General features: G+C 42.4%; 1 protein-coding gene across 15 annotated transcripts in view; it reads right to left on the bottom strand.

The window, feature by feature from the left end:
* Positions 1 to 260: 260 nt before the first annotated feature.
* HMBOX1 (homeobox containing 1) overlaps positions 261 to 27,506 on the bottom strand; it is a 195,041-nt gene continuing 167,795 nt past the window's right edge. For 5 of the 15 annotated variants that reach the window (XM_040468090.1, XM_040468172.1, XM_040468042.1 and 2 more), the window contains 5 exons: positions 19,295 to 19,377; positions 17,617 to 17,712; positions 16,380 to 16,474; positions 16,068 to 16,139; positions 261 to 14,372 (listed from right to left, as the gene is read on the bottom strand). In XM_040468090.1, coding sequence (XP_040324024.1) covers positions 14,235 to 14,372; positions 16,068 to 16,139; positions 16,380 to 16,474; positions 17,617 to 17,712; positions 19,295 to 19,377 — 484 coding nt within the window. In that variant the 3' untranslated portion in view covers positions 261 to 14,234. The remainder of the gene's footprint in view (positions 14,373 to 16,067; positions 16,140 to 16,379; positions 16,475 to 17,616; positions 17,713 to 19,294; positions 19,378 to 27,506) is intronic. The other 10 variants (XM_040468258.1, XM_040468481.1, XM_040468323.1 and 7 more) reach the window with 5 other exon arrangements.

Genomic DNA, 27,506 nt, shown 5'->3' with positions numbered 1-27,506 from the left:
TGGCCTCTCCTGGGGTAGGAGAGCCCCATGGAGGAGGTGGGCGGGTTCAGGGGCTTTCCAGAGCAGAAGGCATTCCTGCCCCACCGCGTAGTGTCTGTCACCTCAACCCTTTCCAGGTGTCCTCGGCCTCTGGGCGTGCCAACTGCTTTTTAAAGCACAAAGGGACTGATGTCCAAAATGGAAGGCTGCCACCCGTTAGTGTTGGGGAGCTTCCCAAATGATCGTTCTTCCCCCCCCAAAGAAATCCCGGCCAGGCTTTGTTCAGTTATACATTTTATTCTCTAATAGGTACAATACTAAAATAAACACAAATTAAAAAAAAGTTTTATTAAAACAAAACTGTACAAAAAAGCAGTATACTACATTTTAATTACAGAACAGTCTACTGTCCAAAAGGCACTAATCCAGAATAGGAGATACAATGATACAGGACTCATTTGAACTATTTTAATCAATACAATAGAGCACTTGTTTCTTTGACCATTTACATCTAGAAACAAGGGCTTTTTGCTACAGTCATTACACATTGTTATAAATATGAGTCCCACAGGTGAAGGTGCAGTATCGCTCTCCCTAGAGAAGGTTCAGGCCACGAGGGACTGCGTGGGGCTGAGAGGTGGGTGGGGGGCGGGGCCCGGGCCCAGGGCTGCCGGAAGCCTTCCCAGTGGATGGGCCGACTGCCCTGGGTGCGCGGAGCTTGTCTTCCAGCCTGGCCTCCCAGATAGTTGGTTTCTGGCCATTACTGGCAGCCACTTTACCCCCCTCTTGTGTGTTAGCACCGGGAAAGTGGGTTCTGAGATGCTCCAGGGAACTGGGGCTGGAGGTCTGGGTGATGAAGCGCCAGCAGCTCAGCAGAGGGGAGGCATTTTGGTAACCTGATCTGAGAAAAGGCAGCGACTACTCAGAAGAGGGACACAGAGCCCAGGGACGGCTAGTGAGCTGGGCACTACAGCCAGGCAGAGCCCCCTGCTACCTTCTGGGCAAACTTCTGGCCCAGAAATAAGAGGTCCCGTTCCTCCATTCAGAGAGGCCCTGCATCCATCCCCTCCTGGATGGGCCCGGTGGAGAGTCTTCTGTTGAGAGAGACCTGTTACAATCTTGTGTTTTGGAACTTGCCTTCTAGAAGTGGGATGCTGCTTCCCAGAGGCTGTGCCCTGCCTCGCTGCTGCCTCAGAACCACGAACAGCTCCTGGGCAGTAGACGGCCAAGCTGTGTCTCTGCTTGTCCGTGTTTGGTGACCTGGACAACTCTCTAAACCCCAGATTTCATTCTCTAATGGACTCTGTACCTAAGGAAGAGAGATACTGCAGCTTTCCAAACAGTGTCATACACAGAGAAGACAAAGACAGGCATCGGATGTTAACAAAAATAAGTAACAAAGAAATAGGATTAAACCAAATCTCTTCTCACAGCATCCTATACTACATCCTCCTTCTGCTTAGCAGAAAATTGTACGTACACAAAAATACAAATACACAATTTTGTAGAACAGTCTGATTTTAATATATTTATATATATTTATATTTATACGAGTGGCAGGTTAGTTCATTATATAGAGCTTTTTGCACTTTTGGCTCATATGCAACAAGGCTTATAAATTCAGCTTTAGCTTTCATTCAGGTTTTATAGCTTTTGAACAATTGTTTTCACATTTAAAGCAGCATCCAATTTGCACTAGGAGTTTGTGGTGATTATAGGAAAGATGGGGTCAGGAGGTTACTGACAGGGAAGGCAGGGCCAGGGCCAGGGGCAGATATACATTCCAGTGTGTGTGGCGATGTCAGAAGGATTGCTATGGGACAGAGTTGACCATGATGACCCCTTGAGGTAGACTGAACACCTTACAGCAGACTCAGACACAGGTGCGACTCCCCTCAGGGACACATGGTGCACAGGATGGGGGACAGAGACCAGGAGACGCCAAAGGGAAACACAAAGACTAAGACACACGACGGCCAAGGCAGGGAAGGGCACTCTGCCCCAAAGCCATCTGGCAGGGACCCCACACAGCCCGTCGCAGGTACTCGAGTATTTGGTGGACGCTAAAGACTTTCAGGCAGTCCCAAGGCATCTGGTCCATGGTATCTGATCGGATTATGACTGTCAACCTCACTTTCCACTTTCCAACCTGTGCCAGCTAGTTCCCACCCCCACAGCGAACAGGGAGACACAGCTGCACACGGTTCCGCAACAGAAAACAGTCCCCCCGCACTCTGTGCGCCGGGGTGTTCGGGTCCAGGTAACTGAGAAGAAAGGGGGGGCTGTGGTGCCGCTCGCTGCACTGCTGTCCCCTGCTCTGCAGTGCTCCCGCGCACGCTCAGTGGGACAACGGACAAGCACTCGTAGAACCCGTAAACACGAGCAACTGGAGAACAGAGCAACAGCGCACTGCCTGGATCCAGGTTGGGGTGACGCGCTCCAGAGAAGCCTCCCTTCCATTACCACCACGGATTCAATATTCTCCCGTCTGACCACTTTCATCAACCCGCCTCCCTTCTCTCTCCCAATCCAAAGAATTCCTCTGGCAAATTTGCCCATACCTGTTAAATGTGAATGCCCACCATTTGGGTTATGACATTGTCTGAACAAAAACGCTGGATTATTAATGAAAATAAAGTGCCTGGTATGGATTTGTCCGTTTTGCAAAACGTTCTAATGCACCAACAAATCATCTGAGCGCTGCTTAGTGCCGTGATGTGAACAGAGTGCAGTCACAAAATAATCCGTCGTACACCCACCACATAATAAAGGCCCCAAATTTAGGTCAGACTTAAATTACTTTAAAAAAGAAGCAAACAGATAATCTCACACTCATTTTCAAAGACACACTTGTGATCTTGCTTCACCCCCAGCGACGACGGCCTTTCTGAGCCCTTGCGAGCAGACACCCTGATCCCTCAAATCTAGGGAGAGGACAAGAAGAGGCAGCCAGGGTTCCAGTGATTAATGATGGCAAATGAATCATTGTGTTTTAAACCATGACTATCTGACTCTTTGCCCTCTTGGGTCTGGATGCACTTTCCAGCTGCGGACAAAGACAGACCGAATTCTGCGCTGAGGCGGTCTTGCTCTCCCCGATCTCCCCACTCGACAGCCGCAGATTTTGCTAAGCAGGCTCCTTAACATTCTCTACGAACCGAGACCGTAACCCCATTGACAGAGACACCCTGAAAAAGCAGCGCAGGACAGAGTGACGGAGCCAGCCTGCCGGGGCAGTGCCAATGCCGCCCTGCCCACGAGCTTGCCCTTGTAGTTGTTCTGCCAGCAGAATGCTGGGGGCCCTGCGGAGGGGCAGCTATCTGCACCTGCCCCTGAGGGCTAAGTGTAGGGAGGGGAAGAGGAGGGGGCAGGGCACAGGCCGACTCTCCGGCAGGTTCCAGAGGTCTGTAACTTGCTTAGGCACTTAAAAAACAGAACTAGAAATGTATCCTTGGAAGGTACTGCATACCTACTGGTGACTATGGCCGTGGAAGGGAGGGAGGGGAGCCCATGGGGAATCAGAGAAGGCTGTGGGCTCTTCCAGGGGAGGCAACTATGATGTTCTTGGTCTCATCTGGCAGGGGCAATGTCCCACCTTGCAGCCTGGGTGAAGATGAAAACACCGGGGCTGGGCCCAGTAGCAGCTCTGCTCTTCCCTGTTTCTGCAGACCAGAGCAAACGGAGCGGGGCAGAGCGGGTGTGTAGACGGTCTGCTCCAGACTCAGGGCTACAGGACTGCACAGGCTTGCTTGCTATTTCCCGTGTGAGAAAAACTACTAGAAGAGGCCCTTTCGAGAGAAGTGTTCCGGCGAAACCGTGAGCAATGAAGAAAAGCCTTGCCAGAGATGCCGACGCTTGAAGGGAGAACTCCCCCTGCCCCCAAAGAACTTTGGTTTTGTGGTGCCCATTTTCAGAGATGCAGGATTAAGGGGCTCACTGACTTTAACATATTGAAATGTGGTTTTCAAGGCAAATCACTAACAATAATGCTCTTGAAAGGAGCCCACAGCTGAGCCCCCACCTCTGTTCCATCCACTCTACTAATGTATGCGCTGCCTGCCCCCGCCCATGAATCTGGCATAAAAACAAAAGAGTTCAATGTAATATCACTAGAGTGGCTGCTGTTTACATTAATATAGCACTAATGTCGTTTTGTTTCCAGTTTAATAGCTTCAGTGAATGATGAAGTGGAAAAATGACCCTCATAAGTTTACGCTGGGCTCTTAGTTCCAGTAAAGCAACAAAAGGGGAGCGGTTTCTGGGCTTAAAGGAAGCCAGAAAACAAGACGGAGACTTCAACTTGACCTGGAAGTGATGGGAAGCTGGAAAAGTTATAAAGGCAACACAAATCTTGTGACTCATCTCTGCCACCCATACTGGTTGGTAAGAGTCACGTGCTCTTTCTAAGCTAGGAGTTAATGTCTCCATTCCAAAATTTCAGTGGCACCCAACTGCCACCAGAGATGCCAAATCTGGACCAACAGCTAAACAGAAGGCACACATACCTTGTTCCCTTCACATCAGGGTGGGGTTTTTTTTGGTGTGGGGCGGGGGGGATAATGAAAAATCCCATTAGCCAGCTAATGAAACAAGGTACCTATTACAGAGCCACCAAACTCAAATAGTCAACCTGGTAGATCTGCTCACAGGGCCACTCCAACTGGGGCCTTCCTCCTGGGGTGGTTTCCACTCTCTTGGGCTCCAAGGATGCCTAGGACGTGATGGAGTGGATGAGAAGAGAGTGACAGCCCCTGGGAACAACTTACTTTCAAGAGGAAAAGAGCTGGAGAAGCGAGGGGGAGAGAAACACAGAATTTTAGTTCAGTCCTCCGGTCAGCTTGGAGCCCGGGCCCCTGACAATGGTCACTGAGCTGCCACCTGAATCCCTAGGCAGCTGGCCCCTTTGCTGGACTGTGGTTCATGAGACAGTTCTATGCCGATCCCAAATCTGGACCTGTCTCCATGTGGGGCAGACACTAATACCAGAATCCCCGAATCTCCGAAAGTACTGGCTCAGCCCCACTGTCTCTCATGTCTGTGATGGGACAGAAGAAGCTGGAACGGCTTAGCTAAACCCTTCTGTGCAGAAGCAGGATGCCTAACAGTAACAGGCACTAAGAAAATGCTCGAAGAGCTAAACAGAGGGAAAACGGGAAGTGCACTCTCTGCCTCAACTAACTGCAACCACACCCAAGAAGTGCTAGTAAATTCTCCTTCTCCTCAAAACGCAGATGATGAGACAGCCATTCTGTTTCTCCTCCCACCCCCAAAAGGCAGGACCTCACATTTGCCTTCTAGAGACAGGATGTTTGAAACAGGTTTCACATCACTGTTGCTGAGCCTCACTCAGTTCACTGCGTTTCTGTCACTATCACTAACCACGGAGAAAGGCCAAGGGGAAGGGATGCTCTAATGTCTAGATCATCAAAGTAACACTAGTTCAGTGTCGGGGGAATGAAGTGCACAGACAGAGGATAGCAATGTGACAGTGTGCTAGTGGGGATTATCCAGCATTGTCTTGTGAGAGAACAAAATAGGTTAAGTGCATTGATTTCACTCAGAGCAATGCCAGGCAGACCCTGCAACCTGTTCTCCAAATAACATCTACTAACGTGAAAGAAGCAACTGGAGATTTTCCTCGACTCCATTAAGGTGATGCTGCTCAGTGTAAGGTCTGCGAATCTTCAAGAATAAACAAGACAGTAAGAACACTCAGCACAGTGCCTGGCGCATAGTACATGCTCAATAAATGTCAGCTGCTATTATCATGAGCTCTGAATGCTCAGGAGGTCTGAATGTTTGTCTCTTGTTGCATTATGATTTAGAATGACATCTTTCTTTACTCTGGTCTCTTGTAAGAGTAACTTCTGGTGTTTTCTTCCAAAAAAAAAAAAATACTATTTCGTGGGCAAGTACTACCCATGCTTTCAGGGATTTGGGTGAGTTGGCTTTCTTTTTTGCTTTTTTTCTTTTTAGTGGGGGCTGCTGGTGGTAATGGCATTATAAGGTGTACGGTTTTTGGAATCACCAAAATGGCCTGTGGAAACAACTGGGGAGGGAAATGTCTTGCCAACTCCAGTTCTTTTTTAGTAGCACCATTCCTTAAGCGGCACATCTAATACTTTGATCCCTAAAATAGCAGATTGTGTTAGGTTTTAACTGCAGTGATAATTCTATTTTGTTTGAATATAAGCAGATAATCAGAACGTTGTGCTGGCTGTTTGAATGCCTGTCTCAGCAATCGGTATCATACTCCAGTGAGTTCTCAGAATTTCTAATCTTAAAACAGCTTCTCAACTGTAATGGAGATGGTGATCTTTCAGCAGCTGGGAAAATAAGGGATGGGGTACTCTGCTCTTTGGGGCCATAAATCCACAATCATTCCAACTGTCAGAAGACTGATAGGACCCCACAGGGAAGTCTCCACACTAGCACATGTATCTTGAAAGTAGGCGCGTGGGGGTGGGGCTGAAAGTCACTTTTAGATCCTATAGGAAGAGAAGCACCGTGTAAGAACTTTTAATGGCATTTTTCCTGATCTGGCCCAATGACTACACATTTTGGAGGTATTTTTGAGAACAAGAATAAAAGACCTCAAGGCAGAACCTTTTCCCAAATTCTGTTTGTGGACGGGGAGAGAACAGTTATAGAGAAGCAGCCTGCCTCAGCATTTTCATCAAAATGAAGTGTAACTAGCACTTGGTTAGGATCCCTTCTGATATGTGGAGACGGGGGGAAAAGGTTTGTATGAGGGTAAGCAGCAAAATATGAACAAAAGCAAGAGTGGCATTTTCTCAGTGGTTACTAAGCAATCCCGGAGTGTCCAGGCTTGAAGGAAGAAGGCGCTCGTGGCCCAGGCTCACGGGCACAGCTAGGAGCCCCACAGAAACGAAGCAGCTTGTGAGAAGCTGCTTGGCACTATGCTGGGTGCTGGTATTTGTGCGGAGGCTCACTTGATCATAGAACTGAATGAAGACTTCTGCAAGTGATGGAAAAAACCAAAGCATATTTTAGAGAAAAGCTAGCTGGTGACACAGCAGCTCCCCTCCAGTGGGAGGCCTCGGCGGGAGAACAGCAGACATCCTGGGCAGGCGGTGTAAGGTGTCAAGACCACACGATGCTCAGGGGGACAAGGTGATGAAGAGAAAGCAAGCAAAGTGAAAGGGAGAGAAAACATGCACCCGGGTGGGCTGGGGAGACAATCCCACTGACTCAGCAGAGCAATGGGGAAAACTCAGGATAACAAAAGGCTGCTGACATAAGGAACCTGGTTTTGCCCTGTAAGAGCGATGTGGGGAAATCTGGGTGACACTCATGCATATACATTAACTTCAGGACACTGTAAGTATCAGGACTCCATTTATGCCACATAGTTGTTAAAAGCTCACGTGTTTACATCTGTTTGTATCATGTCTGTCAAAGATCCTATGATTCAGTGAGGAAAACGCTATTTAACTCACGTGTACATTCCCATTTGATACTTTCTAATGGTGACATTGGAAGTATCAAGTAACCAAGGAGAAAATCAAAATCCCAGGAAGTTTGTCTGACAGTAAATGTCCTCAAGTGAGGCCACACGATGTGCTTAGCTAGCCAGCAAGTGGGGCAGTCATGAAGGGCTTGTCAGGGACTGACTCAGTTTGGGGTTCTGACTAAAGTTTCTGCCAAAGGTGGAGCTAGTCAAAACTGGATGTGAGACAGAGGTTTAAATGATATAGAAGTCAAGTGGGGAGCAACAGCGAAGGCTTCCATTTTGAAGTTGAAATAATTCCAAATCCTTCTCTTTCACTAAAGGGAGAGGACACGAGCACCATGTCATTATTTTAGTTTACTGAGCTGCTGTTCCAAATGTTCTTGGGAGCATCAGTGCTAAAAGGGAACAGGGAATGGGAGATCTGCCATTTCCAATCACATAAAGGACAGAAATCCTTTTAATTATGACCATGCCAATGTACATCTTGCTAAAACAGCTAATTACATGTCAGGAGGACACTCAGTCATTCAGAACAATTGTCGTTATATTTTTATATATTCATTCTGTGCCACCCCCCTCAATTACCATGGTTACAATTTGAAAGGATTCAGGCAAACCTTCATTTGATCACAGCACACCAATGTGAATTTGAGAGTTAATTATGGCTGTATAGAGCCACTTTTATTAAAAGAGAAAATGAAAATGGAGTTAAGGGAGCGGCATCCCAAGATGTCTGAGCCGGGCACACACGCCCTGCTCAGGTCAGCGTGTGGCAGTCATAGTGACAGGGCACACTCGACAGCTGCCCCACACCACTGCACTTTGGGGCTCAGACACCCATGGAAGGCACAGTCATGCCATCCAGATGGGCAAATCAATTCCCAAACTTGTCAAGCAAAAAAGGTGTCAGGACTGAAAGGCAGAGCCTCCTGCAGATGCATCCCTGTTTGCTGTCAGGGCGCTGTGCGGGCTAACAAGATAACGGGCGTGAAACGTGGGTGGCTGACGGCCAGAAGTTAGACTTGACTTGAAACAGTTAGATTTAGTTCTGCGCAATGCTTGGCCCCAAGCGTCCTATGAAGCGTGATAAAACAGAAGTCCAGGGTTCTGCACACTGGTTTCCCACAGCATCTACTACACCCTCAAGGTCCCTGGGTGACGATAAGCACGGGGTGCAAGATCTTTTGGTGCAAGCAGATTTCCCCTCCCTTCTCCACCCTACGTACTCCCCTTTTAATTACAAAAGAAAACTAATGTTATAGGAAACTGGATTTCTCACATCGTTAGCTTTCTCTTTGCTGCTACTTTTCATCTCCACCAAGACTTCCAGCTTTTGAATGTCCATAGATAGGAACAGAGTTGCACTTCAGAGATAGGTGAGTCAACCGTTGGTCCTTTAAGATGACAAAAGCAGTCGCTTATCACTTTTAGCTTATAAGTAAACAGACTGAAGAACAGCCTTTCTGAACATAACCTGTTTATAAGAGGAGTTTCTGTGACTGGAAAAGGAACTTGTGGGGTCGATGTATTTAAAAAGTCTTTCCCACCATCTCAGTATGGTAGTTCTCCTTAGAGGGGTAAAGAAAGCTTTCCTCTTAGGTGATAGTCATCTTTTGAAGAGAAGAGCATGTGATGAAGGAGCGCGCGGTACTGAAAAAGAAAGGGCCTCTACTGTGACAATACGCTACCACTAGGGAAATCCTTACAAGATAACGTGGCCATTCATAGTTGCCTCCCTGGGAAAACCTTGTGTTCTCATTATGGTACAATACCTTCAAACTGGAAAACTTAGGTATTACTGAAGTAATGTAAATTAGTCTGGAAATTAAGAAACAGGAAGAAGGTTTTCGGGCAGGCAGCTCAGTTAGCCAAATTCAACATGGCCGACAACTGATACCTGAATCCTGAGTAAACATCCTTGCTATTTAGAGAGCACACAAAAAGGAATGTTTTAAATGTGTAATTCCCACCCCTTCCCCAGTGCATCCCCCACCCCATCCCTATGCTCCAGAAAGACGCTGTCAGCCAGCAGCTGGTCAGTGCGCCCAACTTTCACTTGGGAAATCTTGACAAACAAAACCGGCTCAGTAAAGCTATAAATGGATTTGGCTGGTCTCAATGCAGCCCCAGTGAATACAGTAGTAAAACATTACTAATAATCACAACAACAAAATGACAAAATCTATCACCACTCTGACCTAAGATTTAAATCACAGACAGAGATTAACACAGAAAACCAACGCACAACGTGAAGGGTCAGGACTATTCAGTGTAGAGTGCTACTGAGCACAAGATCATCAATAACAAGAAAAATTATTGCCTAAGAATCTGTTGAGACTTATTGGGGAAAAATACTCCGGTTGTCCTCTGAACAAAAAAAGACAAAAAGCAATTTTAAAAGGCAGAGCTACAAGTTACATGGGAAGACTGCTTCTACCCAAACCCTTCTTAGGACCAAGAGAGTAAGGACTTGAAGTTCACATTTTTAGGATGGGTAGGACTGTGTGTGAAAAAGGGATTATTTCCACTGTTATGGGCAGAGATAATGTAGCTGGTCAGTGGAATATGTAGCTGGTCACAAAGATGGCCTGCAAGACAGAAAGGAGTGTTTGTGTGAAGAGATGGACCACACCCACATGCTCTGCCTTCTGTGGAAGATAAAAATCCCAGCAAAGATGTCTGCTCAAGATGAGGCCCTTAGTATTGGAGCCCAGAGGCAAATGGAAGGGGAGCTGTTCACAGAGGGAGAGAATGTGACTGGAGATTCCTGATGAAATAAATCTATTTACACTTGGTGCTTGATGGCTAGAGTCCAGGAGGGAAGTTTGTAAAGAACTGAAATGAGTGTATGAGCGAGCTCTTCATGAGTTGTCCCCTTTGAGGTAAAAATATATGTGGATATCTGGCCCCAACAGCGGTACTGTCGGTTACTGGACTGCGTGCCATCGAAAATCTACCAGGAACCACAGTACTGGATTTGCATACTTCACTGTTGATGAGCAGCTGCTTCCTCACCCGTATCTTTTTAGGTGGTCACCTCTACTGAGCTTCAGTGAAAGGTACCTTAAAGGGGTCTTCCTGTTCCAGGAACTTTCTTCCTGTGAAGGAACAGGAGAATGTGGGGGGAGGGGCCGCCCACCCAAAGACAGTGTGTGGGAACTGTACAGATCCCATAGGTAGGTGGAAGGTAACAGCACTTTTCAACCACTTAAAGGACTGAGACTGTGAAGAAATGCCCTAAGGGGTACTCAACAATTACAAGCTTTGCTGAAATAAACCAAAGTGTCTATTTGGTACTGACTGACACCAGAAGGTCTCAGCTAAGAGTGTTACTGTATTGCCCTCCCTGGCCTTCACCCCACATTAGGGTTATCAACAGCAAATCAGAAATCTCATTCAGATGGTCCATCTTTAAAAGGTCCCTTTGTAAGGCTGTGTTGTAAGAAGAGTAGGAAGTTTACCCATGTGACTATAGTAATTCAATGAAAGTGTCTTTCAAAAAATAACAGACAAGTTCCTATAAGAACTGCTGACAAGGTTTCCACCCCACCCTTTTATTTAGTCTTCTTCACTAGGGAAGAGCAGTCCTGAAACAGTCCTCTGGGGCCTGAGGGATGTACAGGATGGAGTAAAAAAAGAGGGGTAGATCAACCCAAAAGTACATAATGGGATTTTTTTTTCTTTTTCTTTTTTTTTTTTTTTTTTTGAGTCTGGCTCTTTTCCCTTCAGTAAGACAGGAATTTAGGGTTTTTTAAGAAAAAAATTCACCATCCAAAGATACTACAAATTAAGACAGTGACAACTCTGTGTGCCATTATGAGAACTAAGGTAGACTGGACAAGACAGCAGAATTGAACCCAGGGACAAAAACAAAACAAAAACAAAAACAAAAAAACAATGGCAGATTTAAATCTAGGCCTCAAAGAACTGTATTTTTGCTCTCGGTGAAAAAGCAAAAGTTATATGTAAGGCAGCGGGTCTTAAGAGCAGGCCAGCAGTCTTCTTCAATTAAAAGAAGAATTCTGGATGGAAGATTCCTTCTTCCTGAACCCAATATGAGGCTATCCTGCATTGGTAGACATGTGCTCTTACTTTTTCCAGGTTGCCAGATAGGGCCCGCTACTGCTTTCATGGATACTGACTCCCCTTTTTTCTCTGAAGCTTTTCTCCTTCCTTAAGGCCTTAAAACAATGAAACCTTTTAGCTCTTCTCTGGCAATCACGTATTTCTTTAGAAACTGCAGCTGTCTTAACAGTTTGAGTCTGTTTCTTTAAAAAGACCAGCAAGAACAAATGATACTAGCAATCCCATCATAAAGAAGCTATCAATTATAATAATCTCCTTACAATAAATCATGGATGTGGCTTGTCAGACAGTATATTTTCCTCTCTTTTCTTTCTGATTCAACTGAGAATAAGCAGACAAAATTTCACCGGAATGGGAAGATACAATATGTCACAATTTTTTTTCTAAGTAATATAAAAGGAAAGAAAGATAACATAATCTCCTAATTGAAATAAAAACTCAAACACACCAAGAAAGAAAATGAGCAGGGGGATCATTCCTGAGAATAACAAATGCTACTCTTGAATCTGTTGGTTCAAGTAATACAGTCAAACAGAAAAGACTACCCCATTTTACTCCAATTCTTGGAAGCTGGAAGAAGTATATACATTTTCTGCCTGAAATCCACAGACAAGAGCAGGCCCAGTCCCTGCCCTTAGCTCTTTAAAGTCACAGACCCATATAAGGTGGCATTTTCATGCCCTCTAAAGGCTTCCGCACACTGGCGTAGGCAGGATGAACAGACAGGGAGAAGACCTTGTCAGCATATGCCTTAAATGGAGTCAGACCAGCTAAAAACTGGTGGGTATTTAATATCTACTAATGAGAAAGGGAAAAACAAAGAAGGTCAGTCTCAGTCTCTTCTCAATGGTTTTAGGTTGAATACATCTGGTGGGGGCATGGAGGTGAAGAGGTAAGGAAATGGCGCCTTCCTTCCATCTTAGAAATTGTTCTTAGATAATGGACGAAAAGACAGTTAACAGCCAGCCCCAAATCCCCCTTTATACAAGGCTCCACTGTGCGTAGAAAGGAGATGGAACGAGGCAGAAAATACACAGCAGTCATGCCTCCCTCAGACGCACCCTACGCCGCTACATTGAAGGCTGTTTCCTCTTCCCCACAGTGACAGTGTGTCATTTAATCGGGATGCCAAGAGATCATTTTCATACAAGGCCAGCAGATGTAATTTTCTTTGATGCATGAATAGTTCATCATTTTGCTACTAGATGACAAGGTGATCACAGGGTGACTTTATAACGCAAGTTCACTGTTTGGTATTTTGAGTTCTCAAAATGAAAAAAAGATTTATCAAATATAAATATCTTTAAAAAGTAACAAAAGTGCTACATATGTGATCAAGGAAAAAAATTCCATTAGTTACTGCCGCTTAAAGTAGATTAAACTTTACAAATATTACCACATCCATTATCAATATGGCTTCCAATTATTAAATAAATTGCCTGTAGCAATATAGCTTTTCACACCTCTACAAGGACAGAGTAAAGAGAACACCAAAGCAGTCACATCACGTTGTATCTTGAAGACACACCACGCAAGTGGCAATTGTCCCCTGCTTTTTTCTGCTCCTTTTTAGGAAAGTATTTGCAATTGTGATAGTCAGTCAGCATAATCCCACCATAAAGTCCTCTATCAACCTCTCATATTGAGGGGGCTTCAGTTAATGGATACAAAGACTGGAAGTTCATTCACTCATTTGTGACCTTAGCTCCATCCTTGAAAGACTTTTTTTTGGTAGCAGGGAAAGGGGACACAAACAGGAGGCAAAGCAGCGTCCATGATGACCTCCAGCACTTTTGCAGGCAGGCACATACCTGTGCCGCGTAACGTACAGTGGTTCTGAGAACTGGACTTAACATCCATTAGACATTCAGCTCATGTTTTTTGTTTTGTTTTGTTTTGTTTTCCAATGCTCTCAAGCTGGGTTTGTTTTGTTTTGTTTTTTTAAATGACTTTTGTTTTTTTGTGTGTTTGAATCATGGTCCCAAAGGCAGAAGGCAGTATTTTATCTACTAAGTCACACAGCTTGTGAGAGGAAAGGATGTCTGTGTCAGGCATGTTAACATCAACCAAAATCTGAGATCAAGTTTTTCCATGGACATTCCACATTTTTCCACAGCACCCAAAGAAGTATAATCTAGCCACAGTGTGACTATTATGAGGCACGGCTTATTGCAGCTGGAAATCAATTATTCCCAAGCTGAGTGGGAATTCTAGTGTTCCTTTTACTCTGCAGATACTCCCCGAATGGTGTCTGTCAATCCTGGGCCACACTACCTCAGCTTGCATCCTATCAGTCTTGGGGAAGGAAAAGGGTACAGACTAGTGTTACAGGAATCTAAAGGTACCCAAGGTTTTACACGTAGCCTATTATTTGAGAACTGAGGGCTATCTAAATACCTGGAAGCACTTTCTTGGAATGCTAAGACAGAGCAGCAAGATTTTCTAGCCTCGGGGGCTGGGAGAGGGAAGTTTGGTTGGTTGGTTGGTTGGTTATTATTTACTGGGAATTAATACTGAGAGAGTATATGCAAAGGCTGAGGGCACCATGCCATCTTCACAGAACAAGACCCTAAGGGCTAACTGACATACAAGAAACTGCAAGTTATACTGTAAGAACACATGTTAAGGACCGAGGAAAGTCTGCTAAGGTGCTACGTCTAAACTAAGTTAACTTCTCATGTTCAACCCTCCCTGATCAGTCGTCATCCAGGGCCTCTGTCTTGATTTCGTTGGCTCCTTGTCGGGCCAAGGCCAAGATAGTGTGGTTGACTGCTGCCATTTCCACAGCTAATGAGATGGGGTCTTGGTGGTCACTATGGCTAGTGCTGTCATCCTAGACATGCAGAAATAAGAAACAAATGTTATTAGTGGATTGGTAAAATTCTCCAACTCACAGAAAGGCATGCTGAGGGCAAGGGGAGGCAGAACATTCGTGGGAGGACACAGTGGGTGAGGGGCTTGTGACAGAGTAGAGGTGAAATGTATTTAAGTAGACACTGAATGGAAATAGGTCCAGACTTCCAGTTGACATTTCCATGATTCAACAAATAAAAAGCACCAAAATGTTTTTTTCTTGCTAAGAATTTTTTCCTTCTATCAGAAAGATTGCTGGTGATGATAATCAAACCTGATCATTCTAGGTTTGCAACAAACATAGCACTAGTCACTGAAGGCCATACTAGTGAGCTATTGAATTCTGGACTAGTACTCGTACAGATTATCAGAGCTCATGGTATCTTTCTACTGAGCTGAGAAAACTAGACTAAACTACAGACACCAACATCTTATGGATAAAAATGCATTTTCACAAAAGAACAAAAGACCCAAAAAACTCTCGATTACAACAGGACAAAAGTATAACTGCCAGCAATGGCTATGGGTGAAAATGTGTGGTGCTCTCCTGCAGGAAGACACCAGGGAAGCGGCAGGTGTCATATTTAGGGGGAGTGGGAAGCTCTCCCTCCGTGCACAGCTCAGTGTTAAACAACAAAGCTGTGAAGGAAACTGGCACCGCAGGATGTTTGTCAGGCACCAGAAGATGGTGTTACAAATAAGGGATAAGTTTCTCACCTGTCATGCCTTCAGGGGAACTCTCGCATCAAAAAGCTTGGGAAAGGGTAAGATCCTGGTGGATTGGGGGGGGGGTGGTGGGGTGGGAGGGAATCATGGGATGTGCTGCCCTTAGGGCATCTGGAAAAAAAAAAAACGGGGAGTGATCCATCTACATTAGTAGACTGAAAAATAACAGGAATGTTTCTGATTAGAAAGACAGATATTTTCTTCAGTAAAATGTGGAGCTATGATTTGGGAGTATAAAAAGAAAAAAGGTAACCCCTGGGAATTATGGGCCTCACTGTTTCATTCTCATTTCCACAAAGTGGTCTGTAGAGTTTAAAAGGGGCTCGTGTAAAGTTCGTGCATTCCTGCAGTGTCTGCGCTCAAGCTGGTAAACAGAGGCTGCAAAATGGATGGCAGAAGGAAGAACGTAAGTGGGCTATTATTTCAGAACTGACTGAGGGGCGAGGAAGAGATATATATATACACTACAGGAAACAGCAAACGTTCTCCTGCTGTGGTCCAGAAGACATCATACATTTTTTTCATATTCCAAACAGAAACGAATTTTAAATCCTATGAAAATTTTAATGAAATCTGTCAACAGACATGTGGGGGGAAAATTCCCACATTCTTAGTTACTGAATTATTCCATCCAGTGGCTACAATTAAATATATATTTTTCCCCCAAGCAATGAAAACTAAGTCAGGGTGAGGTGAGAAGACATGCATTTATGAGAGGATGTGTGTGTCAATGTGCCAGAGACTCTGAAAGAACCACTCATCCGGGCATGAGGGTTCTCACTGCAATGGGGCCGTGGTGGGCGGGACCTTCCACTGTGTGCTGCATTGGTACAGGTTTAGGCATGGAGTATAGCTACCCAGTAGCCCTTAGTATTCTCAAACATTGAGTGTGTGTGTGGTGGATGGTGTAACTTGCTTGTTTGGATCAGATCCTCCTCTCTTCTTCTACCTTCTCTGCTTCTCTGCCTCCCTCTGAACTTCTTCCCTCCTCCTCCTCCCCATTGCGTACTTGCCAAGTATCCTGTTGTATGACAATAAATCCATGTGGGTGAATAACAGTTTCTTACAAATTTTACAGGACAACTGAATCTTATACCACATTCCTTTCAAATTACATGAAAATCTAACTACACACATGAGCAGAGTGGAGGGACATTAGATTGTCTCCTCTCTCCCACCCCGTACAAAACACACCCACAGAATTGAGTTGTCATACTATCCCACCCACTCTGTAACCAAGAACCTCTGCTCAGCTGCTCACCTGCTCTGAGTAGTCATTTCCGTCAACATCATCACTGTTGGAATGGCCTCCTGGACTCTGTACATCTATCCCATGACTCTCCAGGATTGCTGCTTCTTCGAAAAAAGCAAATAGATCCCTAAATTATCTGTTACATTATTGTAATAACCAAAACACTGAATTAATCTTTGTGCTGAGGAAATCAGAATGTAATTAAACAAGAACCTAGATTCCTCTACGTTTTGGTTCTTTTAAATTGCAGACAGGTAGAATTCAGCTGCACATAGGCCAGGAGAGGAACACAGTGGTCATTCTGGAGCCCCTGCTGCTTCACATGCCACATCTGAGTGGTTGACTGTTAGGTGCTTCATAAATACTTACCAACTAATTAAACAGCCCTCCTGTCTTGGGGTTCTGTAAAGTGTTTGAGAATTGTATTGATGGGGAGTAAGTTTAGAATTGAAACACAATTTTAAAAGCTCAAAACCAACCCCCCACCCCAATCTCATTAATTCATGTTTCTGAAATGCTCTTCTTAAAAATCTGTGTTTTGCTTAACAGAAACCCATGGGGGAGGGGAAGGAAAAAAAAAAAAAAGAGGTTAGAGTGGGAGAGAGCCAAAGCATAAGAGACTCTTAAAAACTGAGAACAAGCTGAGGGTTGATGGGGGGTGGGAGGGAGGGGAGGGTGGGTGATGGGTATTGAGGAGGGCACCTTTTGGGATGAGCACTGGGTGTTGTATGGAAACCAATTTGACAATAAATTTCATATATTGAAAATAAATAAGTAAATAAATAAATTAATTAATTAAATAAAATAAAATAAAAAATCTGTGTTTTGCTATGTTCCCTATTAAGACTCTTTCATTCCAGTTCTATTAATCATATGTTTCTTAATACCCTAAGTCACAGCCCAGTAACAACAAAGAAGCTCAGGGTCTCACTCCCTCTCTCAAGACCTTAACAAGCATCTTTACTATGAGGCACAGGAGTAATTGGTCAGGGGCCATGTCTAATTCTAGATTCTAAAACATTAAGAACAATGCCATTATTAGTATAATACAAATAATGCAAGAAATTCTAATTCTTAAAAACACAAAGAAAAACATAAGGACAATTCTTGTTAGGCTTAAAAGTAAGGATTGTTAAGACCTGCAGTTCTAAACTGAAGGTACTTTCAAAAAAAACCAAAAACCAAAAACCAAAAACTGATGTCTAGGACTGCTTCAAAAAAGAAAGCAGCCTCTCTGATACATTACCAATATTGGCTCTCCTCTTGATCTCCTTCCGTCTGTTAGCAAACCAATTATATACTTTCAGGGAGGTAACTCGTTCCAGATCTGACAGTTTTTTGCCTGTGAATGCATGCAATAAAATTCAGATAGTCTGTATCTGAGACTAGTTTTAAGGAATAATACTTTTCTTTTTGAAAAGTTCTTTTGATGCATTTATTGCCAGAACAACAGATATGGGGGATTTTTTTTTTAGTAGTATGTATGCACTTAAATTATTACTGAATGAATAAACACTAAATACAGAAATAGCAACTAATAACAAAATATTTCAGAAAACCACACAATACTAAAGAAATTTCAATACTAAATACAAAATTAATAAATTCCACAAATTCAACTCTAGGGTTCAAAGGTCAGATGATAGTACATGGAGGCTTCATTCAATTAGCATCTTTCTAGATGAGTGTGTTACTCTTCATCAAGTTTCCAGGTAGTTGAAGTTTACTTAAATCTTTAAAGCCTTACATAAACTAGTTTCCTGCTGTCTTAAGACAGAAGAATAATTATTGTCCATGTTTTCTTGACTCTGACCATCCATTATTATAACTATACTAGAACACATAGCACAATTCAGGTTGCATTTTAAATTTATTACCTTCTTTGCTGTCAAATGTGAATTCTTACAGATTAACACCATGCCTGCAAACAAGGGTCCACCTGTACCTTTTCCTCCTCCCCTGTCCTTTTCTGTCTACTAAGCTTTTAATCCACAGTGGGTGGAGAAGCCAGAAAAAAGGTTAAGGTGTTGATGACACAGGGTGAAGTGTTTTCCAGGAAGGCTCTGAGTTCCTGCACAGCTTCTGGGGTGGGACTGTGGCTGGTGTGAGGTTAGGGTATAGGTGTCACTGGAGATGTGTCTGTAGGGTCTAGATTGCTAGAAGTCAGGCTTCCGGGTAAGGGAGAATAAATTACAGTTTAATTATGATTAAATATTGACACTTTTGTATCTATAGCCTTTAGGCCATTCAAATTAACTGGCCAAATGAAGATCAATTGATCATCTTAACTGAGAACAGTTTCTGGTAACAAAAACCGTAAAATGTGGAATAACATTTTAACACATGGAAAAAAAGTCTTTTATCTTTAAGTGTCTCCGTTGACTTGCACGGGAACAACAGGACTTTAGAATGGAACTACCCTAAGTTTTTCCTAACGATGCAGAACTCATCCCAATGCGGGAAAGATTAACAAGCCAATTTTAATAAGAATTCATTCTTCAAACAGGAATACAGAATTATATAACACTTGCAAAATACATACATACATACATACATACATACATACATCTTTTCATTTATTTACAAGACTTGGTTAAATATTCCAAACTTTAAAATTATTTTGGAATTGATATAGTTATGCTCTATTTTTAAAGACATCTATATAATCTTTATCATTTCCAGGCCTCCTATCTTAAGCAGGGATACTCTCTTGCAACCTTCCATATGAACACCTGATCTGGACCACCATAACTACATCCCCGAGAAGTACCACCCGAACAGGACAGGGCAGTGACTGCACAGGAGGGTGGTGGGAATGGAACCTAGGGCACTCAGTTGCAATGAGTAAAAGAAGATTCTTGTCCCAGATGATGACGTGAGGCCGAGAGCTCCACCGCTGAGTTAAGTGGCAGCTGCCGCCTTACCTGGCTTCTGTATAACTGCATTGCAAGCATTTGCAATTTCTTCTCTCTTGGCTTCATCTGGGTATTGATTCTCATTGAAGTAACTGCAGGGGCAACCAATTAAGACACAAAGTTTGTACTTTAAGATACGTGCTCTCATTAAAATGCTAACCCACTGAAAAATCACATTCTTCTTTATGATGTGGCATTACAGCGTCTAGTCCAGGCTGTCCAATGGAGCTTTCTGTGAGGATGGAAATGGTCTGTTCTTTACTATCCAATAGGGTAGCCACTACTCACATGTGGCCGCTGAGCAGCTGAAAGGAGGCTGATGTGACTGAGGAAGAGAATTTTTAATTTGATTTAATTTTAGCAAATTTAAATTTAAATTGCTAAATGTGACTAGTGGCTACTATATTAGTGCAGGCCTAGCTACTGCTTTGCCTCATTGAAAGATGTCCTTGATATAAAAGTTGCCTGTATACATACAGTTGGCTGAAATCATAGAGTTGTGTTACGGAGGTGCTGGTAACAGTAGGACCTTTTTGTGTGTGTCATATTGGTTGTAGTAGCAAAAATTTTAAATTACCAAATTGTGCAGAACAAATTACAGGACATCTATATTTATACACAGCTATTTAAAAATGACTAGGAAAAAACAGAGCTCTATCCACTGACCTGGAGGGATGTTTACAACATTCCTAAGTGAGAAAAACAATCTGCAGAATACTATGCATGGAAAATGCCATTATGGAATTTGAAAAAAATCCTGTTTATGTGTATATAAATTTGCATGGATAAATGCTTAGAAGAGTATACATCAAGCTGTAAAAATCAATTACTTCATTGTGGGGGAAGGGGACTGGTGGAGAAGATTTAAATATTTTTGTCTTTTTTCATATGTTACAAAAGCACATATTACTTCTGTACGATAGTACTTAAAAGAAATTAGGTTTACTGAACTTCTCTTTAGCATTATCAGACTTGTGAGACTCTATGTGGGAAGAGAATGCTTACTAAATGCTACTTCTGTTGTCATCTATGATTTTAAGAAAGAAGATCTTCATACTTTGAATCCATCAACTTATGATCAGGAAATAATCCCTTGTCAAGGTGCTAAACCTCCCCTCTCTTCAGGGGCCTCCCTTCTCTTACAATGCAGCTTTTCCATTCCGTCCCCCTCTGGTAGATGTGCCATTCACCAGGAATGAACACGGGAGGCCGCAGACCCTTCTTGTGAGCCCCGAAACCCGACTTCTGACCCCACCTCCCATCCCCGCCGTCTCCATGGAGTGCATCCTTTGCTGTGGTCCTGACACAGTTGCCAGGACTGGAAAGCCTTTCCTTTTTGAAAACAGGAAGTCCTAGAACTAGATCATACCAGTCCTGTCAACCATCTTCCACAGCGGTCTGCTTGATTCTGTGATTTAAGCATCTCATCCTACATGATTTTCTAGTGCTCATACCAAGTGACTGTCACCGTAACTGCCCCACTCCCACACTCTCACTGGACCTTTACCTTTACTCCACTTGTGTGAAAACACTCTGAATTAGTTTCAGGAGCCGGCAGCACCGGCATCAACTGGGAGCTTGTTAGAAGGGTAGAATCCCAGACCCCACCTCAGACTGAATCAGAATCTGAATTTTAACAAGATCTCCAGGTGATTTGAATGCACATTAGTGTTTGAGAAGCACTGGATTAGCTTCTTCATTTAAAATTCAACGAAGACAACAAAAGCAGTTATTAAGTACCTAACGGTGTATGTTTGCACTGTGGGTAAAGAGAATTAGATAGTTTATGACTTCAAGGAGTTTACAATCTACTGGAGGAAGACATGGAAATCAATATACTTGTGGCCAAATTCCATAGGCTGTCTGAAGGGAGTACTCCTGGTGCACAGATGAAAGTGTGCTCAGTGTGGTGTGCGGGCACCCAGAAGGATGTGGCAGAGGAAGTGTGGTCTTGAGTTAGGTCTTGAAGATGGGCAGGAGTTTGCAAGGCAAAGAAGAGGAGGAAGGGTATTTAATGCAAGGGGAACAGCATGTGTACAAGCAAAAGGTAGATAAAAGCGTTGAGGATTGTGACCACAGAGAATTCAGAGTGGTTGGACTATGGGGTTCACAGGAAGAAATGAGGAGATATTAGCCTGGAAAAGTAGGATGGGGTCAGCTTGTGATGAGCCTTATTTGTTCTTGTCAGTAGTACAGACATCATCTTGAAATACAGGTTTCCAAGTCACATAGAGACATACTCCGATCTGTGTTTTAGAAAGATTACACATCTTCCAGATTCAATCTTCTGAATTCAACCTCCATCATCTTAATTCTGAAATTCTCCAATCAACTTTCTACTTACCTACTCCTCCTCTTCAAAATAATTTTTTCACCTTCTTAATAATCTCAAATCCTTTTTAAAAAATGTTTATTTTATTTTTGAGAGAGAGAGAGAGAGACAGAGTATGAGCAGGAGAGGGGCAGAGAGAGAGGGAGACACAGGATCTGAAGCAGGCTCCAGGCTCTGAACTGTAAGCACAGACCCGACACAGGGCTCGAACTCACAGACTGTGAGATCATGACCAGAGCTAAAGTCAGATGCTTAACCAACTGAGCCACCCAGGCGTCCCTCAAATCCTTTTTTTAATAAAGTTTTTATCTATTTATTTTGAGAGAGAGAATTGGAGAGAGGCTCCATGCCCATCGAGGAGCCTGATACAGGGGTGTGGGTGGAGTGATGTCACAAACTCTGAGAGTCGGACAAACCAAGAGTTGGATGTTCAACTGACTGAGCCACCCAGGTGTCCCTTGAATCCCTTTAAAAATGCTCCCCCCACCCAACTTAAAAAAATCTGTTTATCTATTCTTTTTCTGGCCTCACCTTTCATTTCTTAGCCTGAACTTCATGGTGAGCCAAATCAATAATATCCCTTGGGAGAAACTTAGATTATTTAGCTTTTCTGTCCTTCCACCATACCTGTCCAGCCAATCTCCTACCCTGCAGAAAGCACCTTCCACAAGTTTTCGTCCATCCTTCTCTCACGGTACCAAGTGTTCCTGGACAAAGTCATAAAATAGGGCCAGTTGGTTTCTTTATAAATCTGTGCTTTTCAACCTTAACTGGGCCCCTCATTTCTGCTGGGAACTCATTCAGTCTTTGCTGTTTTTAACATTCCATCTTTCAGGCCCCACTTACCTGAAACCTTTTCACTCTTAAGTCCCAAGCCCTCAAACCCACCACTGTCATTCTTTTTACAGATGACCTTGCCTCTCTTTTACCAAGATAGAGGTTATTTAATGAAGTTTGCTTAATGTTTTTAGCTTTTCAACTTCTTGGAGTACTGCTCATTCATTTCTTTATCTCATGGTAGAGGAAGAGGTGTTCTCTTCTTCAGGGTCTCCTTTTCCACTTGTATCTTTGATCTCTTCCTCCTTTCTTTCATTTGCTCAGCTCTCTCCAGTCTTTTAATTTTTTTTTTTTTTAACGTTTATTTATTTTTGAGACAGAGAGAGACAGAGCATGAACGGGGGAGGGTCAGAGAGAGGGAGACACAGGATCCGAAACAGGCTCCAGGCTCCGAGCGGTCAGCACAGAGCCCGACGTGGGGCTCGAACTCACGGACCGTGAGATCATGACCTGAGCCGAAGTCGGACGCTTAACCGACTGAGCCACCCAGGCACCCCTCTCTCCTGTCTTTCTTGCGCGCCCAACCTTTTTCCCTATATATATGCAATTACTCTATTTTGCTGATTTTATGATATATGTTTATTATCATAATCTCTAAAATCAGGTTATATCTTATAATTAGTGGTGTCTAAAAATAACTGGCAGTGTTTTTTTGTCTCCCCTCACTGTACACAAAATAAAGGTGTGTCTTACAATCAACGCCTTCTCAGATTTGATGGAATATGGTTCAGACCTACAGGTTCTATTTCAGTAGCAGCTCTAGGGCCACTATACCTCATTATGGCAACTCTTCTTCTAAATTACTGCAAAGCCAGTGATTGACTCTATACCCCTATAATGTCTACTTAAGATTCCTAGTGCACAGCTCTAGTCATGGCACTATTCTGTTAAAACTTTTTAAAGATTTATTATAGAGGTGTTCAGAGCTCTACCCCAAACTACCTTAGCTTCTTTATCTGCTGCTACTACTATATATGCACGCTACAGTCTAGGAAAATGGAATAACCTTGTAAACTCCTAGTATCTCTGTGCCCTTCTCCTGCCAGTGTATTTGCTTTTTGCCTCCCCCTAGCCCAAATCTTGTCTTTCAGGATATAGGTCAGGTATTAGCTCTTGGCCAGCCAAAGGTAAATATCACTCCATGAATCCCACAGCACTCCATCTGTCCCTCTCTTACATTTTTTCATCTCGTATTATAGTTATCACTGTATACATCTCTCCCCGACTACGTTGAAAGCCACTTGAGGTACAAGTCTGATTCATCCTTATATGCCCTCCTCACTGATGACAGCAGTGACAAGTCAATAATGATGAACAAAGTAAAGTCACCCTCAACCCAGTGTAGGAGTTTCCAAAAGAAATAAATACCACTGTAAGTGAACTGGTGAAAATCAAGAGTTATAGAAGTATTGTAAGAGGGTCTCAAAGATACATGTTAAAGAGATGATTATCTCTTAAGAGCAAGAATACTGGGATGAATGGAAGACAGGGAAATACTAGTGGTAATTAAGATTGGTTTTCACATTGTTTTATATACTTCTCAGCTGAATTTCTGAAATGAACATATGCTATTTTTATAAATTTTTAATAAAAGAACTTTGGGAAAACACTGAACAATTAAACACTAGTTTAATGATTAATACTCCATAAACAATTTATGTTTGGAAAGTGTATTTAGATCAGCCAGGAAATATTAGGATTGTGACTACTATTCTAATGATTAGTAGAACAAAGCCACAGTATGTTTGGAAGCTAAGTTAGAATTTGCAGTTATTCATGGCATATGTGATTTAATGAGTTAAAAAGTCTTAAAAATCATTTTTACTGTGTATTTTTAGGATCTAATTATATAAAAGTAAGATGATCAGAGTAAAAATAAGTCAGTAACTTCTTCCAAATCAAAGAATGTAAGAACTCACTATAGTTTTAAATCTTTAAGCCTGACAATTAGTCATTTCTTCTCTGTTAAGGTCCTATTATTTTTATAATTAGAAATGTAGGACTACTGAAAATATAAATTTTCAGTAAAATGTACTACTACAGCTGGAAGTGTGTATGCCAGACTATGGAATACCACTTTCATCTTTTGCCTTTCTATAGTATTTCAATGTTTAAAAAATATGAATTCAAGACAGTATAATCTAAACTGATAAAATACAGTTTAAGATACCCCATCGTAATTATACAAGTTTAAGATGTACTAATTAAAAATACTCATTGCAAAGCTCTTAAAATTTTTTTTTTGCAGTGGGAACAGATACACAATACCAACATAAAGTGGAAGTGGTTTTAGGAAAGACAAAGGTAGGCCAGGAAATAAAATATCCAACAAAAATGTATTACATGACTGTGAGTAAGGCCCTGTACTTGAGGAGTGAACGTAAGTTCAAATATAAGCCCTCATCTTTAGAACATGTGGTTCAGCTAAGGAGGAATATATAAAAAAAAGCTAAATAGTAGAAGGAGTCAAAACAACAGTCAAAACAGTAACAGACAAACCAGAATACACCTAGCCCCTAAGAATATAAATGATGTGCTAAATAAATTCAGAATAGATTTCCCAACCCTGATCTGGGAAAGCTCACTGAATTGGGCAAGCTTTTGACGAAGGCACAGATTCCAGGTGTTGGTGAGGAAAGGTCAAAGTTAACAGTACAGACAAAGATATAAAGGCATAAAACCCTGAAATGTGCTTGGAAAACAAGACAACTGGTAATGCAATCTGATTAGACTATAGGGGTTATTTACAGGGAGATCTTGGTTTGCCTGAGATAGGGCTGTTACCTTGAATGATTAACTCACTTGCCCAAAGTATCCCACTTTAGACAATACGTGGTCACTCTGCAACCACATCACATTATTGACTTATCTGAATTTAGTGTTAAAATGCCCTAATATTTTTCATATGTGCTCTCTGAAAGAGGGCATGTTAATTGCTCAGAAAAAAAGGAAGCATCAAAGAAGATGGTTAACTATAGTTTCTATCCAGTTACTCAAAAGAGGAGCTATCTAAGCCCAAAGAATCTGCATGGCACATAACAGAAATTCAGTAAGCAACTGTTTGATTAATAGATGGTTGAATAAATAAATACATGAGGGAATAAATGAACGAAAGAAAGAACAAAGATAAAAACAGAGAATAGTGGTTTCAGTTAAGGCTTTTTTTTTTTTTCAGTTTTTTTAAGTTTATTTATTTTGAAAGAGAGTATGTGAGTGCTCAGAGAAGGGGCAGAAAGAGAGGGAGAGAGAGAATCCCATGCAGGCTCCGTACAGTCAGTGGGAAGCCCAACAGAGGCCTCAAACTCATAAATCGTGAGATCACAACCTGAGCAGAAACCTAGAGTCCAATGCTTAACCCAGGTGCCCCTTCAGTTAAGGCTTTTAATGAAACTAAGAATATCTTTCAGGAGAAAGCCAACTGAGATCTCACCATATTATATACTTAGACTAAGATACAGTTGAATAAAGTTATATTAGTATAATGTTTATTTCTGACATATATATAACGAATAGATTATCAGCGAGGTTGGGAAATAGGCCTAATGACTTTAATTTTGGAAACAATCATTTAGGCACCCCCCCCCCAAATGTTAAGTCCTCGTTTACCCCAGGCAATTGGCTAAATGGTGGCAAAGATAATCAGACCAGGGATGTGTGTATGTAATAAAACATATAAAATATTATAGAATGGACTACACTGGGGTGCCTGGGTGGCTCTTTATTTCGGCTTAGGTCATGATCTCACAGTTCATAAGTTTGAGCCCTGCATTGGGCTCCATGCTGACACGTGGAAACTGCTTGGGATTCTCTTTTTCCCTCTCTAGCTTATACATGGTCTCTTTCAAAATAAATAAGTAAACTTAAGAAAAAAAAAAAAGAATGTACTATATTGGTGGTATAAATATAGTATATAGGAACAAAGAGGAACGAACATTTGTGCAGGGTCTTAAAAAAAGAGCAGGGAGGGTGGGTAAAGTGAATTTATACAAGGCAGAGGTAACAACATATACAAAGAAAGGGAGTTATGAAAGAGCTTAGAATGTTCTGAGAATGTGGAGGAACGTGGCTGGAATATATTGTACCTAAGGTGGGGTATTTGGGGATCAAACTGAAAAAAACACTGGGTCCAGATTTTAATATGACAGAATTTGCAGTAAACTTTTTAGGCAACTGGGAATGAAGGTTTTTACAGGGGTATTATATGGTCAGATTTATTTTTGTAGGGCAGTATCTCTGGTTATACTCGACACAGAAGCCAGTTAGCGTGGCAATAGCTGAGGAGAGGGTCTGCAGTAGGCTCAGGCATGGAAAGAGAGAAGAAAGGTGAGATTCAAGAGACATTTCAACATGGGAATAACTCAAGACCTCCTGCATTTAGGAACCTCTATCCCCATACACAAAAAAGATAGCCTTAGGAATAGTCCACGCTATTTATCATTTACCTTCAAGCATCTTAACCTTTAGATTATGTCAAAGAAATAGATATTTCTACTGTTACTGAGTGGACAAATTATAGGAGAATTTGTCATATTAAAGTCTCTAAGACTCTGAAAGAGATCTGTTTCTACACTGGAACTCTGGAGTTCAAAACATACTTCTGTCCCAAGTAAGAATATTTTATAGTCCTAGACATTTTCCAAGACAAAAAAGGGAAAGAAATGTAAACAGAAATCTACAGGTAGTAATAAAAAAGTAATAAAATAAATCCTAAGGCACTACACTTTTACAGACAAAGGACATCGTCAGCTGAGTAATCAGTGAATATCTTCACAGAGAGAAATCAAATGATCATTTTCCCAGACAATGACAGCAAGGAATTAAAATGAAAAGTGGCAAAATAATTTACATGAAATGAGAAACCATAAGCTAGTAACAAATGGAAATGTCCTTGAAGCACTTTCATTTCAATAACACTGAAGTCTATAAAAATTGCAGCCAGAAAATTCCTCCTTTTGTGTCTTGGTGAACATATAGAAAAGATGGGGAAGGACTCTTTAAGGGATAATGGCATGTAAATAAACTCCTCCCCTCCCCCCCCCCGGGGGGGGGGGG

The sequence above is a fragment of the Herpailurus yagouaroundi genome, unplaced genomic scaffold, assembly GCF_014898765.1.
Source record: "Herpailurus yagouaroundi ecotype Mexico unplaced genomic scaffold, PumYag 28, whole genome shotgun sequence".
Taxonomy (NCBI): Eukaryota; Metazoa; Chordata; class Mammalia; order Carnivora; family Felidae; genus Herpailurus; species Herpailurus yagouaroundi.
This window is presented reverse-complemented; position numbering and strand designations above follow the sequence as displayed.